Consider the following 17,242-nt stretch of genomic DNA (forward strand, 5'->3'; position numbering starts at 1 on the left):
AATATGATAGAGAGATGACAAATGTGTGCGCACGTCTAATCGCGAATTTACTTGCATAAATTGTTGTTCAGACATGTGAGTTTAGATGAGAATTATTAAATGTTCAACAATTTTGTTGTGACATGTTTTCGTTGCCTAACAAAAATTAGAGCAATCATGGAGATTTGTTAATATAGAAATCGGTAACCCCTTTTGGAGACTTTATAGACTTTAGAGAGAAAATGAGACTATATAAGCTACTGAATGACAGCTTATTATTACTCTACGATTAATAGTTTCGAAGATATAAACGTTCATAGTGTGACATATTTTCGTTGCATAACAACAATTAGAACAATCATGGAGATTTGTACTGTATCAAAAAGGTAAAAAATAAAGGGTTCGGACTTATTTTATCTTAAATGGGACTTCTAAGCTTTAAAATGAGATGTTAATTATTATTCTACGATTAATAGTTTCGAAGATATAAACGTTCAAAGTGTGACATGTTTTCGTTGCATCGTGCACCCGATATTACCCCCTACCCAACGCGGAGAAAGACGTAGTTCTACGTCAAAATATTTTACATAAACCAGAACTCCGAGATTCTACACAGCATATCACTCTATTCTCTCTAAGTACGCGACGCTTGGACAATATAAATTTATTAAAAAATCATACAACATTGCTAGTGTCGGGAACTCTTTAGAAAATACTTTAGTATGCTCAGAACTATTCGAGAAATATTTTACATAAACCGGAACTCTGACATTTCGTACAGCATATCACTCTATTCTCTCTAAGTACTCGGCTTTCGGGCAATATTAATTTATAAAAAATTTATTTTATTGGCTTGACTCACTATTTATATTCCTCGTCGGTGTTTTGACTTACGGCATGCTTGTCCTTTGCAATATCTTCATATCATTGTTGTGTGACGTGTCGATGAGATCGTTAAGTCTCTTCGCAGATTATTCATTCTGTACACGGCTCTGTATTCCACGTTTTTCAGACCGATTGGTGAGGTTACAATACAACTAAGGAACTTGAGAAACCCAAGTCGCAAGATTTGAAGAAAATGAAGCTGTAGTTTTAAATCCAAAAATCGATTATTTACGACCAGATTAAAAATTAAAGGACAGACCCAAAATATTAGCCGAACGAAACAGACTGAAGCTAGAGAATGAGAAATATAAAAATAATCTGGCTCAAATGAAAACGCAGTGCAAAAAATTGTGGGATTTCGTAATTACCACGTTGGCACATATCAATTCGAGTTGGGAAGAATGTGAAGAAGGATTGAATCTGACTCAAACGCTGAGCAGCGATAGTGAAACTGACACTACTGTACATAGCACTAATTCCGTAAAATACACGACATCAAGATGAAAGCGTGCATTGATTGTTACTATGTACCAGGGACCTAATTGGCCGGCCGAAGTGCACAACGCCAAACAAAAACGGCGTTGGACGAAAAAGGAGAAGCAAATTGTGAGACAACTATTCAAAATTTTATTATAAACGGAAAAAACTCCGCACCCAACAGAAGTCGAGACTTAGTTGTATTGTAAAATCCATAAAATGTGACCTGACGACATTTTGTCATTAGAATCTCGCGTTTGCGGCACAAATGCAGCACAATACGACACAATAAAAAAAAAACTAAAAATTCGAAAAGTGCGAGGTTATCAAAAATTTTGTTTTTTTAAATTTTCTCGAGTACGCTTTGAGTTACAGAGTTGCGGTTTGCGGCACAATACAGCACAAACGTAGCACAAGGTAGCACAATTATTAAAATACAGAATTCAAAAAGTGCGGGGCCACACTTCACACACGTGAAAGTCGGACTGTTCGTGATGGTGTTATGAAAATAAACAAACCATACCTCTCCCTTCGAGGAGAAGGCGTAGGAGTATAGGGAGATCGGAGGAAGATGAAATCGCAAGCAGGATGGAGGAGAAGCTACTCATGAGCTCCGATGATGAGGAGAAGGACAAGAAGAGAGAGTGGGCTAAATAGGGAAGAGCGGTGACGGGAAGGAGGGAGGGTCAAGGATGAGGCCGTTGCAGAAGCGAAGGAGGAAGAAGAGGAAGATGGTCATGGGGAGTCGGTTTATATTAATAAGTAATTGTAAGAGGTTTGGGTACGTTCCTCGCAAAAAACGCCTTGTAAACTCTATGGGGAAATACAATAAATAGCATACATACATACATACATACCTCTCCCTTCGACCTTTGTAAGCAGTCTTGATGCGATTTCTACGAGTTGACAGTTGAATTCGCTCAACTGTCTGTGATCGTGTGTGATTGCGACATTTATGTTCTGTGATCGCAACCGCGTGGCCCACAATTTTCTTTTACACAATGCCGGCAATAATTTGGAAACAGTTTCATAAACTCGATAAATACAACCTGGAGAAAAAACCATACAAACAATACGCACCAGAAAATCTAAAAAAAGCGGTGGAAGATGTAAGAAATAAAATATATAGTGTCGCAGAGGCGGCAAAAAAACATTCGGTGCCCGTTAAAACACTCTATAGACACCTTAAAAATATTACGCAGGTCCAAGACAGCGGAAAGTCGCCAAAAAAATGAAAAGAAAAATGCCAAACAGCCATTGAGAAACATTACAAACCACATGGATGATGACCGTGAGTAGAGGCCAAAAGTGTCATCAGCTTTCCGACTAATACCTTTGCAATGTCAATTTTCAGATTTATGAGGAAGTTGAGCATGACATGTCAAAGAAAGTTGCGGCAAAAAAGAAAAAGCCATTGAAAGACGTCTTGACAGACGTGGTTAATGACCGTGAGTAGAGGCTCTATTGGAAATCCGATCGAAAGAAACAGGGCTAAATAAGAGCCAATTCGCTGGTACTAATGATTGAATAAATCTCTCGCATCAAGAACAGCGAATTGGCTCTTATTTAGCTCTGTTTCTTTCGATCATATAATGAAACAATCAGTTCCCCCAAATAATATTTGATAACATTTGACAAATTTCAGGCAAAGTTCCAAAAAGAAGCCCTCGACTCAAAGAAAAAGAAGCTGCTCTAAATGAAGATATACAGGTAAAGAAAATACAATTTTCTCCACAACACTCTCCCTAAAATTGTATTCGGGTTACATAAGACCAATTTTATAACTAAGTTCTTTTAAACGCAACGGTCCTACAGACTTCGTGAACATATCAGCTACTTGATTATTTGTTTCGACATATTCTAATACAATCTTCTTTTCCGACACCAATTCTCGAATGTAGTGATATCTCACTGCGATGTGCTTCGTTTTTTTGTGTTGTTCAGGATTGTTAGCTAAACGAATCTACATGTGAACGTATTCTAATTTGTCCACTACCTTCCGCTGACACCTTACGACCATCGCCTAGTTCAAAAGTAACAGTTTCTTTCAACTTTTCGTAATTTACGAAATATTCAATTTGCCAGCAGACATGCTCTGTACACCCTGAATCGATAACCCACTTCGTTGTGTCGGACGTATTCGAAAATCGTGTACTCACCATAGCAAGGCCATGAGTATTTTCCTTTTGCTTATCTTCACTATTACCGTCTTTCTTCTTCTGTGAGCAGTCACGACGTAAGTGTGGGCCTCCGCAAGTCCAGCATTTTAATTTTATTTTAGAACTGTCGCCCTTATCTTTCCTATGAGCAGCGCTTCCTCCTGCAGCATTTCCCTTCAGTTGCTTCTTTGCCACCAAGGCTGATTCGGCACCCACGCTCATGTCGCTGATTCCTAATCTTGTTTCTTCAACCATCAGTCTAGATATGAGCTTATCCAAGGTTCGCTCGGCAGCAGGGGTCGAATCCCAAGCGCTATGAAAATGTCGAAATGCGGGAGGTAAGGTATTCAATACTGTCGTTATCAGCATTGTATCAGAGATTGGCTCATTAAGCTCTTGTAATCGACGAGCGAATGATTCTCATTTGCTTACGTGAGTTGCAATATCATCGCCAGAATTGTAACGATAGTCACGAAACTTCACTTTCAACACCATCGACGACGTCTTCGATAGTCCAGAAATAAACATACAATAACACAATATTACACAAATCGATCAAGACGGACACGACGTTTTGACTGAGGCCGCCGACATTGGGTAAGACAATTAAACCCTTTGGAATTTAAATTTAAATTTAAATTGAAGAAAACCTTATTTACTTTTAATTGAATTTATACAGCGACAGTAGACTGGCGTTGATATTGCCTATCTGCCCCGCGGAGATGCTGGACCTCCATCCTTCACACTCGACTGTGAGGTCAAAAATCAAACGAAAAAACCTTTCACGGATATAAATCATATTCTGCAGAAGACATGCAGAAGGCAGAAGAAAGTGTGCTGAATAATACGTACACTCCCACAGAAGCAGCAGTGCAATTTTCAATTTATGAGGAAAAGGATGACACGACAAAATCAAAAGAGAAAAATCGATGTAAAGACCCCTTGAATGATATGGTTAATGAAACCAAAAAACGGTCTTCCAGATTAGCAGCCAGGGCGGGATTACAGGAGAAGGAAAATGAAAATCCAGAAAGTAAAAAACCAAACAAAAATCTAGAAAATCAAAAATCAAAAAACAAAACGTTTCTCGGATACAAAGAATATTCAGCAGAAGACATGCAGAAGGCAGAAGAAAGTGTGCTGAATAATACGTACACTCCCACAGAAGCAGCAGTGCAATTTTCAATTTATGAGGAAAAGGATGACACGACAAAATCAAAAGAGAAAAATCGATGTAAAGACCCCTTGAATGATATGGTTAATGAAACCAAAAAACGGTCTTCCAGATTAGCAGCCAGGGCGGGATTACAGGAGAAGGAAAATGAAAATCCAGAAAGTAAAAAACCAAACAAAAATCTAGAAAATCAAAAATCAAAAAACAAAACCTTTCACGGATACAAATCATATTCTGCAGAAGACATGCAGAAGGCAGAAGAAAGTGTGCTGAATAATACGTACACTCCCACAGAAGCAGCAGTGCAATTTTCAATTTATGAGGAAAAGGATGACACGACAAAATCAAAAGAGAAAAATCGATGTAAAGACCCCTTGAATGATATGGTTAATGAAACCAAAAAACGGTCTTCCAGATTAGCAGCCAGGGCGGGATTACAGGAGAAGGAAAATGAAAATCCAGAAAGTAAAAAACCAAACAAAAATCTAGAAAATCAAAAATCAAAAAACAAAACCTTTCACGGATACAAATCATATTCTGCAGAAGACATGCAGAAGGCAGAAGAAAGTGTGCTGAATAATACGTACACTCCCACAGAAGCAGCAGTGCAATTTTCAATTTATGAGGAAAAGGATGACACGACAAAATCAAAAGAGAAAAATCGATGTAAAGACCCCTTGAATGATATGGTTAATGAAACCAAAAAACGGTCTTCCAGATTAGCAGCCAGGGCGGGATTACAGGAGAAGGAAAATGAAAATCCAGAAAGTAAAAAACCAAACAAAAATCTAGAAAATCAAAAATCAAAAAACAAAACCTTTCACGGATACAAATCATATTCTGCAGAAGACATGCAGAAGGCAGAAGAAGGTGTGCTGAATAATACGTACACTCCCACAGAAGCAGCAGTGCAATTTTCAATTTATGAGGAAAAGGATGACACGACAAAATCAAAAGAGAAAAATCGATGTAAAGACCCCTTGAATGATATGGTTAATGAAACCAAAAAACGGTCTTCCAGATTAGCAGCCAGGGCGGGATTACAGGAGAAGGAAAATGAAAATCCAGAAAGTAAAAAACCAAACAAAAATCTAGAAAATCAAAAATCAAAAAACAAAACCTTTCACTGATACAAATCATATTCTGCAGAAGACATGCAGAAGGCAGAAGAAGGTGTGCTGAATAATACGTACACTCCCACAGAAGCAGCAGTGCAATTTTCAATTTATGAGGAAAAGGATGACACGACAAAATCAAAAGAGAAAAATCGATGTAAAGACCCCTTGAATGATATGGTTAATGAAACCAAAAAACGGTCTTCCAGATTAGCAGCCAGGGCGGGATTACAGGAGAAGGAAAATGAAAATCCAGAAAGTAAAAAACCAAACAAAAATCTAGAAAATCAAAAATCAAAAAACAAAACCTTTCACGGATACAAATCATATTCTGCAGAAGACATGCAGAAGGCAGAAGAAGGTGTGCTGAATAATACGTACACTCCCACAGAAGCAGCAGTGCAATTTTCAATTTATGAGGAAAAGGATGACACGACAAAATCAAAAGAGAAAAATCGATGTAAAGACCCCTTGAATGATATGGTTAATGAAACCAAAAAACGGTCTTCCAGATTAGCAGCCAGGGCGGGATTACAGGAGAAGGAAAATGAAAATCCAGAAAGTAAAAAACCAAACAAAAATCTAGAAAATCAAAAATCAAAAAACAAAACGTTTCTCGGATACAAAGAATATTCAGCAGAAGACATGCAGAAGGCAGAAGAAAGTGTGCTGAATAATACGTACACTCCCACAGAAGCAGCAGTGCAATTTTCAATTTATGAGGAAAAGGATGACACGACAAATCAAAAGAGAAAAATCGATGTAAAGACCCCTTGAATGATATGGTTAATGAAACCAAAAAACGGTCTTCCAGATTAGCAGCCAGGGCGGGATTACAGGAGAAGGAAAATGAAAATCCAGAAAGTAAAAAACCAAACAAAATCTAGAAAATCAAAAATCAAAAAACAAAACCTTTCACGGATACAAATCATATTCTGCAGAAGACATGCAGAAGGCAGAAGAAAGTGTGCTGAATAATACGTACACTCCCACAGAAGCAGCAGTGCAATTTTCAATTTATGAGGAAAAGGATGACACGACAAAATCAAAAGAGAAAAATCGATGTAAAGACCCCTTGAATGATATGGTTAATGAAACCAAAAAACGGTCTTCCAGATTAGCAGCCAGGGCGGGATTACAGGAGAAGGAAAATGAAAATCCAGAAAGTAAAAAACCAAACAAAAATCTAGAAAATCAAAAATCAAAAAACAAAACCTTTCACGGATACAAATCATATTCTGCAGAAGACATGCAGAAGGCAGAAGAAAGTGTGCTGAATAATACGTACACTCCCACAGAAGCAGCAGTGCAATTTTCAATTTATGAGGAAAAGGATGACACGACAAAATCAAAAGAGAAAAATCGATGTAAAGACCCCTTGAATGATATGGTTAATGAAACCAAAAAACGGTCTTCCAGATTAGCAGCCAGGGCGGGATTACAGGAGAAGGAAAATGAAAATCCAGAAAGTAAAAAACCAAACAAAAATCTAGAAAATCAAAAATCAAAAAACAAAACCTTTCACGGATACAAATCATATTCTGCAGAAGACATGCAGAAGGCAGAAGAAAGTGTGCTGAATAATACGTACACTCCCACAGAAGCAGCAGTGCAATTTTCAATTTATGAGGAAAAGGATGACACGACAAAATCAAAAGAGAAAAATCGATGTAAAGACCCCTTGAATGATATGGTTAATGAAACCAAAAAACGGTCTTCCAGATTAGCAGCCAGGGCGGGATTACAGGAGAAGGAAAATGAAAATCCAGAAAGTAAAAAACCAAACAAAAATCTAGAAAATCAAAAATCAAAAAACAAAACCTTTCACGGATACAAATCATATTCTGCAGAAGACATGCAGAAGGCAGAAGAAAGTGTGCTGAATAATACGTACACTCCCACAGAAGCAGCAGTGCAATTTTCAATTTATGAGGAAAAGGATGACACGACAAAATCAAAAGAGAAAAATCGATGTAAAGACCCCTTGAATGATATGGTTAATGAAACCAAAAAACGGTCTTCCAGATTAGCAGCCAGGGCGGGATTACAGGAGAAGGAAAATGAAAATCCAGAAAGTAAAAAACCAAACAAAAATCTAGAAAATCAAAAATCAAAAAACAAAACCTTTCACGGATACAAATCATATTCTGCAGAAGACATGCAGAAGGCAGAAGAAAGTGTGCTGAATAATACGTACACTCCCACAGAAGCAGCAGTGCAATTTTCAATTTATGAGGAAAAGGATGACACGACAAAATCAAAAGAGAAAAATCGATGTAAAGACCCCTTGAATGATATGGTTAATGAAACCAAAAAACGGTCTTCCAGATTAGCAGCCAGGGCGGGATTACAGGAGAAGGAAAATGAAAATCCAGAAAGTAAAAACCAAACAAAAATCTAGAAAATCAAAAATCAAAAAACAAAACCTTTCACGGATACAAATCATATTCTGCAGAAGACATGCAGAAGGCAGAAGAAGGTGTGCTGAATAATACGTACACTCCCACAGAAGCAGCAGTGCAATTTTCAATTTATGAGGAAAAGGATGACACGACAAAATCAAAAGAGAAAAATCGATGTAAAGACCCCTTGAATGATATGGTTAATGAAACCAAAAAACGGTCTTCCAGATTAGCAGCCAGGGCGGGATTACAGGAGAAGGAAAATGAAAATCCAGAAAGTAAAAAACCAAACAAAAATCTAGAAAATCAAAAATCAAAAAACAAAACGTTTCTCGGATACAAAGAATATTCAGCAGAAGACATGCAGAAGGCAGAAGAAAGTGTGCTGAATAATACGTACACTCCCACAGAAGCAGCAGTGCAATTTTCAATTTATGAGGAAAAGGATGACACGACAAAATCAAAAGAGAAAAATCGATGTAAAGACCCCTTGAATGATATGGTTAATGAAACCAAAAAACGGTCTTCCAGATTAGCAGCCAGGGCGGGATTACAGGAGAAGGAAAATGAAAATCCAGAAAGTAAAAAACCAAACAAAAATCTAGAAAATCAAAAATCAAAAAACAAAACCTTTCACGGATACAAATCATATTCTGCAGAAGACATGCAGAAGGCAGAAGAAAGTGTGCTGAATAATACGTACACTCCCACAGAAGCAGCAGTGCAATTTTCAGTAAACCTGAAAACTTTATATAAACATTTAGAAAAATACAAACACTTATAAAAAATGCATGTGTTGTGTATATATACAGTTTCGTATTATTCGTAGATACCTATCGCGGAGGCAATATCGTGGCTCCAAATGCACACAGAGCCATGGGAAGTAGTCCTTGCAAAGTGGAAGTTTACAACGGAATGTCGTCGCAAAGACAATAATTTGCGGGAAACGTTAAAAGACTGTGAAATTTTCGAACGTTGGCCAATTTTAAAGCACCCAAAGCGATACGATCTTATAGAAGTAGACTACGCTTCCCTGAAGTTGACAACTGTAGAGCTCAGCATAGAAAATTGGTCCGCTTTTTATACGAATCTTCTGAAAATTCGCCCACTCAAGAAGGACGATAGTTACGCGGAATCGTCGAACCAGCTGCTCCAAATTGACTTGACCGATGGTTAATGAAATTTACTATCAGCAGTCGCAAATTGCTATTGTGCATACATCTAGTCTAATACAATTTTTTATATGCGCAGATAGTAAAATCTTTCTACAGCTACGTATGCTGCCACACATAATACCACCGAAAGGACGAACAAGGGGTAAGAAAAATTATAGGAAAACTGCGTTACACGATTACTTAGATACCGATAAGGCAATAGTATCAGTTCCTGACAACTAAATCAGGCAAATATTATATGGTCCTTATTTGGACCCTACTTTAATTTCCAGTCGGGTATATTCATTTAAACGACATTTAAAAAAGCATAATAAAAATAATAATTGCTCTATTGAACCTAAATCTGATTTATGTTATGATAATATTTTATGTCAAGACATTTTTAAATCAGATAACGTTAAAACAGATCGGGTTAAAACATACACTGATTCTGAGGAATTCTTAACAGCGAAAACTTGTGAACAATTAATTGTTGATTCATTAATGACATTAGAACAATTTGATGATATAGTTACAAAGAGGGCTGCTTTATTTGTTTCGAAATTATATTCTGATATTACGTTATCACGATCACTTGCACATGAAATAATACAATATGCAGATAATCTTTACAAATCAACTATAGACATTATTAAACATAAATATGAATGTCAAGATAAGAAACGGAATGTACTATCAGGCTTCAAAGATATGTGCATAATTCTACAAAACGCTTTTGCTGAATTTAAAACCGAATATCAAACATTGCAGTATTTTATACGACATGGATGTCTTATTATACCACAATCTATTGATATTGCCGTAATGTTAAATCCGAAACGTATACAAATGCATAGAAACATAGGTTTAGTTAATCGAGTTTTACAAATTGTTCCCATAAAATCTCTTCTAACAAAATTTTTAAAGTTGCCACATGTCTTTCAGATGATAATGACACATATGTCCGAAAAATAAATGTAGCAACCTATTCACTTCTATTATTCATGGTGAAGTATGGAAATAGCGCACACAAGGAAGGAGCTATGTACATGAGCGCTTTGAACGCACACGTACACGGCTCCTTCCTTGTGTGCGCTACCTCCTCCACACGATAAGCAGCGGGCGGTATCTCGAAGTTGGCAACTATAGTCGTACGTCGTATGTCAGACGACGAACGCGGTGTGATTTCTCAATACAGTAGAATTGGTTCTTGCCGTTCTTGGTTTGCGCATTTAGTTTCCAGCTCTCTGAAACTTCCTGGGGACTCCCCTATCATCCTATTTGTCCAAATTTTGTTTTAATACAAATCTGTTTAACAAGTAAGTATACTTGGTAAGTAAGTATAAGGAAAAGGATATATGAGAATCTTTTTCTGTTTGGGATTTCTTTTAGTCACTCATTTGTTTCGATTCCCTGGAAAACATGGACCCTGCTGCATTAGAACGAAGACATAGAGTCTTTGAAGAAGGTCTTGCTGATCTTGCAGCTAAAGTGCCTAAATCTACTGCTCCCCGAGTTGAAGGATGGAATGATGCAAAATTAATGCAATTAAGGGCCAATTAAAAGTTCAACATACAGGTTACCCAACGGAGATTTCTTAAAAGAATTTTGGTGAGATTTTACAAGCTATATTTCTCTGGATCAGTGGCACCTGAAGACAATGTCATCGGAATTATATCTGATGCTACAGCTCTTGCTAGAACAACTTCTGCAGAAATTTGGCCCGAGACAGTTTTTGATATAGCTCCGTTTTACCCCATATGCACGAGCACAGTAGAAAAACTTGAAATTCCGACTCATGGAGCTCTAATAAAAGTGGTCGATGTAGTTCCGGGAATGAGTGCTGAAGAAAAAACAAGATATTTGCAACTTGTCAAAACTTACTCAGTGGATGACGCAAACAAATTCAAAAATAAAATAGCAGAGATGATTGACTCTACTACAACTCAAGGCGCTGCAACAAGAGAAGAAATCATACTAAGACAGATTACAGGCTTTTTAGCCTTGACCATGTGGAGGAAATGTAAAAATCAACCGAAAAAGAAACGCGCTGAATCAGCACGTCCAGAAGAGACGGATTATGAGGAGATCATCAGGGTGTTAAGACAAGATTTAAAAGACAAAATGCAGGAAATCGAAAGGCTCAAGGCTGATCGAAAAATAGCGATAAAAAAAAACAAAAAGACTTCGACCAGATTTTTAATCAAATTTTCAATCTCGCAAAAAAATTGAACGAGACAATCAACAAGGCACTGCTAAAGGACAACGCCGATGCCAAAGCCGGCAAAAATAAGAAGGCACAAGATAAAACTCAACTTAATGCACCGGTGTCAGCCGCGCTGCCACGCGGTGGTCGCTCCATCGCCGCCAGGCTCGGCGCCGAATCCCCGCACGGAGAACTTTAAGATAAATCCGATGGTATCGTGTTTGAAGAAACTGCGATCATACTGCGCGGCAACATCACATTGTTTAGACTATGCTTCTACAATGCTTCAGAAGGGACGTCCAACTACTTCTGCAATGTTTGTATTGTTGGCTTCTCAATATGTCATGACCAGACAGACCGAAGCAGCCGACGGAGCAACCGCTGCCATTCTGAGTTCAACCGTTCTCACTCATACCGCCAGAAACGGACTTGGTATGATTCAGCTCTTAGAGCAAGCAGAAATAGCCACCCGGCAAAAATAGACCCAAATTTGTAGAATGTCTTACACAAACATTACAGCTGACAATTGGGACCAAATTAAACTGTTCTTTAGATCATATTTAACCAAAGCCAATTTACAGTATGGATACAATTGGGCAAGGATTATCAATGATGGATATTTGCGAGATTATTCCCCTCGTGAAATGTTACCATTAGCCGGAGTGTTAGCAGGAGTGATAGAACAGCATCAAGGAAGAGGAATCTGGGAAGCTGAGTGGTGCAAGGGTTATGTAGAACAACTAGATGACCTAAGACAGTTCGGAAAAGCCTTGTATGAGCTTACTAAATTTAATCTTGATTCTACTGTTGCCATGCCTGCTGCTCAACCTACTTTGGATCGAGCAAGGGCCATGAAACCAGCTCCACCAGCTGGTCAACAGGAAGCCTTAGCCATACGAAGAATTCAATTTTAAGATTTACAAAAACCAAATTAAGGAAAAACAATAATTAAATCCTTAACACAATTGGAATTCCAAATTTTACCAGTCCAAAATTATTGGCTGATCAAAATTCTAACATGTCTCTCCAGAATGCAGATTTGACTCCCAAAACCCAGAGCACTGAAGACATGGATATTTTAGACCTGGAATGTAAAAATGCTTTAGATGACTTTGCCTCTACTGAGGATGAACCTGTGATTAATAAGACCAAAGATGATCTTGGAAAGATGAGCACCAAAAAAGGCAAGAGGGACAAGACTTCTAAACCCCCAACTCCGTACACTAGACAGATTCAAACCCGTTTTTCGTCTCTACACTCAGATCCATCTTCTACTCAATTGCAGGTTTCAGGACCATCCTCTCTATTAGGTCCAAGAGAAAATCTCCCTTCTATTCACGACTCCTCTTCAGAATCAACCATTGCCAGCCAGACAACTCAGACTACAGGGAATACCTCAATCTACTCGGACTACATTCGTAGTCCTGATTTTCAACTGATTTCCCCTTGGACTGCACTCGTGGCATGTGCAGAATATTCGGCAACTGGAACTTCAGAAGAACAAGTCTTTTGGAAGGAAAATTATACATTGTTAAAGTCTTGGCTTAATGATACAACTGCAGCCTCTTTCAGAACATTTCTGAACATTTTACCTTTGGGAATTCAAGCTGCTCGAATCATGATGACAGGCATAACCATAGGAATCTCAATTGAAAATTCACGATCTAAACAGCAGTTAATCGAAGACTTAGGTAAGGCCATGGAAACCGCATCAGTAACTATATCAAAGCTGCATAAGGAGAGAGAAGCTCACAGGAATCAAACTCTCGAATTTATATCACAAATTTCAAATACATCTGATACCGTCTCAAGATTCCAATCAGCAGTAGAGCAACTGAAACTTGAATCCCTGAGAACTCAATTAACTTCTCATCCATCTACATCCGGCTCGAAGGACCAAAAAATGTTTAAGCGCGCGCGTTGGTCGGTCAGGAGCAGGAGGATCGGTTTTGTATCTCGACAGAGTTTCTGATTTTAATAACGATAACGTTTATTATCACAAACAGTCTACAAGAAAGTTCTCGAATAATCACAGTTTCCGTTTCAGATTCCCTACGACTAGCGTTACGAGAGAAAACGTTGTCTATTGCAAGCGAGAGCGAACAACCTTATACATATACCTTATACATATACTTATTTCACTGACAATTTCAGTAATGTGCACCATAACATTTATATATGGACTAATCTAATACACGGAGAGAATTTTCTCTTAAAATTTACCCTAAAATCATGGTAGTTGTGGGACAACATGTACCATCAATAATTTTATGTGAGCTATTCTGATTAATATCTACCATAATAAAAGATATTAATATGTATTACATTAAAATATAAAATATGTATGATTAATTTTACTAAAATATATTTAGAAAATTTCAATATGGAATTAAATAATATATATGGTCAAATTGACATAAATTTATTTGACAATTCTGATTCATCTTCGGATGACGAGCATAATGAAATTCAAATAATATGTGTAAAACGAATATATTAATGTGAAGTATGAATGGCGAAATGATAATAATAATAACAAACGGAGCTCTCCACCAAACTGACTCATGGAGTCCATCTCCACAAGCTCCACCTTGGTAGATCGTGCTATCAGTGCAAACACGTTCAGTTCTCGACGTTCGAAAACACGTTGTATTTCTTGGATGAGTCGTCTCATGAAGCTGAACACTTGTTGCAGACTCTCAGACCACATACGCCCGAAAACATACTCAAATCATTGATGCAACCTGGTCAGCATGGGGGAGTGATCCGCGAGCCATTGGGTCTGTTGGAACAGCAGCAGCAGCAACATCGGCTGGAACAGTACCGAAAGCAGCAACAAATTGAACGGCTGCAGCGACAGCTGCAACAAGTTCAACAGCAACCGCTGCAACAGCAGCAGCAACCGCTGCAGCAGGTGCAGCAACCACAATTGTAATTAGTTCAGACCCAATCTTCTACAAAAGAGAAGAATTGAGAATTTTCTTCGGCGCCCCGCATCTCCTATCGCTAAGCTTCAGCATCTGCTTGCTGGAGAAGGGTACAAGCACCAGTACAACAGTAAGAACTTAACAATCCTTCACTTGGCACCAATAAAGGGCTAACATGAGAAAGTTGAGCAGATATTGCCGGAAAAGGAAAAGAGAGGGTTTATAAGGCAAAATTGGATATGGATCGAGCAAAACCTCGAGGAGTACTTAGAAAACAGAGACGAGATAGGTTTTATGGACTATATGGCGCGACCTTATGTGGCAGATATTCTGAGAAAGAATCGTCGTTCGGCCGCGAGAATCTGCTAACGATATCCGCACAACATAACTTTCGAATTGCAGTGATGAAAATTCTAGAGAGATTTGAAGGAAGACACTTGAACGTGAGAAAAGCCGTATGTGCGGCTGTTCAGAATGGCCATCATGTTATTCTTGAGAAATTGCTACAGATGGAACCCCGCGAGATGGCCAACGATTTGATTCTGAGTGTCTGCGTGGAGCTGGGAATGCGAGGAAGACAAGGAGTCGACGATACATCGAATCTGCTAAGGTGTCTGGAATTAATTTTGGAACAGAATAACATGGAATGTCCAATGCACTGACAGTGAGTATGAAATGTCATAAATAACAGAGAAACTATAGTCTTTTCAACATAAATAGATTATTTCTCAATTTTCGAGACTACTCTTTTTAAAAACCTTACAGATTCGTTCTGATTGTATTCTATAATTTCTAATTTTGAAGAAAAAGGTAATACGCTGTTAAATTACGCGGCTAGAGTAGATAATCGCAAAGCAATGAGCCTGCTTCTCAAATGAGACAGTTACATTGGACGAATAATTGCAATGTGCCGCCAGTTGCAGACATTTCGTCAGTCTTATCGGCCTACTTCGACGACTGCTGGAGGGAGATAAGGAACCAAACGAACGAAAACATAATCGAAAATGGCTATCATTGCTTGATGTCACCCAACATTTTCTCAACACAGAATACAACTCATCAAAGGACTTGCAAGACGGAAATGTTCCTAGACATCGCGCGTAACAAAAATCTCAATAATCTGCTAAAACATCCGTTGCCCTCGTCCTTTCTCGATTACTATTACGATTACTTTTTACTTTTATACCATGTAAGAAACTAAAATATAAAATAAAATGTTTGCAATAAGGCTTGGAAATATTTGAAGGTATTGCTATTCATACGCGACCAATTGCCTAATTTTTCACAATACAAACACTCACGGATTAATCCTTACCAAACATCAGTTCGCTACGTATCGATCGTAGCGATAGTTTTTGCGGATTTAGATTTTAGAAGACTCTGTTCTTAGGAAGATGTCGTAAAGAACGTAAAATAATCAAGATAGAGAGCGTAAAGATAATCAAATTTTTTTTCAATTGATTTATTTTTTTTTCGGGATATCAGAATGATACAGAAATGTTTTTACAATTTTTGTACATCTATTTACCTGAAAGGAAGCTATAGTGCCTTCATCCTTCATGCATTTCGAATCTTCCGCGAGCCTTTCCGCAGGTAGAGGAACACCCATCACACACTTTCGTATGACGGACAACGTATTATTCCAACCGCCTATTATAATCCAATAGCAAGAATCTTTTTTATCATCCTTACCATTGCCAAGTAATATATGCACGTTACGGGACGCGCGAACCGAAAAAGAGAACGTTACGTCGGTAGTAAAATTATAATTTATATAATCATAGACATCTCCGAAATTCTCATACTGCTTAAATTCTGAAAATTTTATGTGCACGTTATTGGAAGATATCTTAAAGATACCTTAAAGATACATTTTGTTTGTAACATTATAATGCATTCTATATATATCGCAATTCCTTCTCAAAGTTGCGAACTTACCTTCCCATCGTTGATCAAATACCGGAGCTATAGGTGTTTTTAAAGAATTTGTAAGATTTCAATCGTTTTTAGCCCATGACTCTAAGCAGCCTTTGTCTGTGTTCATTTTGCAATTTATTTCATTTTTGTTAAATTCATTTAAATTGCGAAATTCTGAAATAATGTGCACATGTCCGTATAATAAATAAATATTATATAAACATATCTATTTAATAGATATTAACTGAATTTTGATAAGAATTTTTATATACGTGTAAAAGAAAATAATTTTTGTCAAAAAGTATATTTTACTCCGCGAGCTGTAGAAATGCTTATTTTAATTTTTCACGAAAACAAAGCTTCTCTATGAGGAAGCAAAAAAAAGGATAAAATCATACAAAATTTGGAAAAGATAACCAAAAACAATTATGAAATCATACAAAAATTCGAAAAGATAACTAAAGAAAAGGATGAAATCATACAAGAGATAACTAAAAACAATTATGAAATCATACAAAAATCCGAAAAGATAACTAAAGAAAAGGATGAAATCATACAAGAGACGATTAAGGAAAAGGATTGTATCCATAAGGAAAAAAAAATTTGGAAGAGATAAATAAAGAAAAGGATCGTATTCATCATATTTTATACGTCGGCGAATTAGCTCAAAGTGTCAACATATTTATTCGACTGAAGATCTTTAATAACAAGATTAAGAAAATTTCTTCGCTGGTTCAATTGGACGAGATGGTCAAAGAAGGGAGTACTCAAAAAGAGAAACAATGTACAACGCGCAACGCGATTGTTTACGCGTGGCGGCGCGGCGTGGACCACGAAGCGATTTCCA

At 37.5% G+C, this 17,242-nt stretch overlaps 1 protein-coding gene across 1 annotated transcript; it reads right to left on the reverse strand.

The window, feature by feature from the left end:
- Nucleotides 1–3,290: 3,290 nt before the first annotated feature.
- LOC139786365 (uncharacterized) lies at nucleotides 3,291–3,869 on the reverse strand. The gene has a single exon (XM_071725527.1). It carries the CDS (start codon nucleotides 3,867–3,869, stop codon nucleotides 3,291–3,293), a length of 579 nt encoding a protein of 192 aa, XP_071581628.1.
- Between the last annotated feature and the right edge of the window lie 13,373 nt (nucleotides 3,870–17,242).

Source organism: Temnothorax nylanderi, unplaced genomic scaffold (assembly GCF_030848795.1).
Source record: "Temnothorax nylanderi isolate EJ_2023f unplaced genomic scaffold, tnyl_v1.0 TNYL_tig1019_pilon, whole genome shotgun sequence".
Classification (NCBI taxonomy): domain Eukaryota; kingdom Metazoa; phylum Arthropoda; class Insecta; order Hymenoptera; family Formicidae; genus Temnothorax; species Temnothorax nylanderi.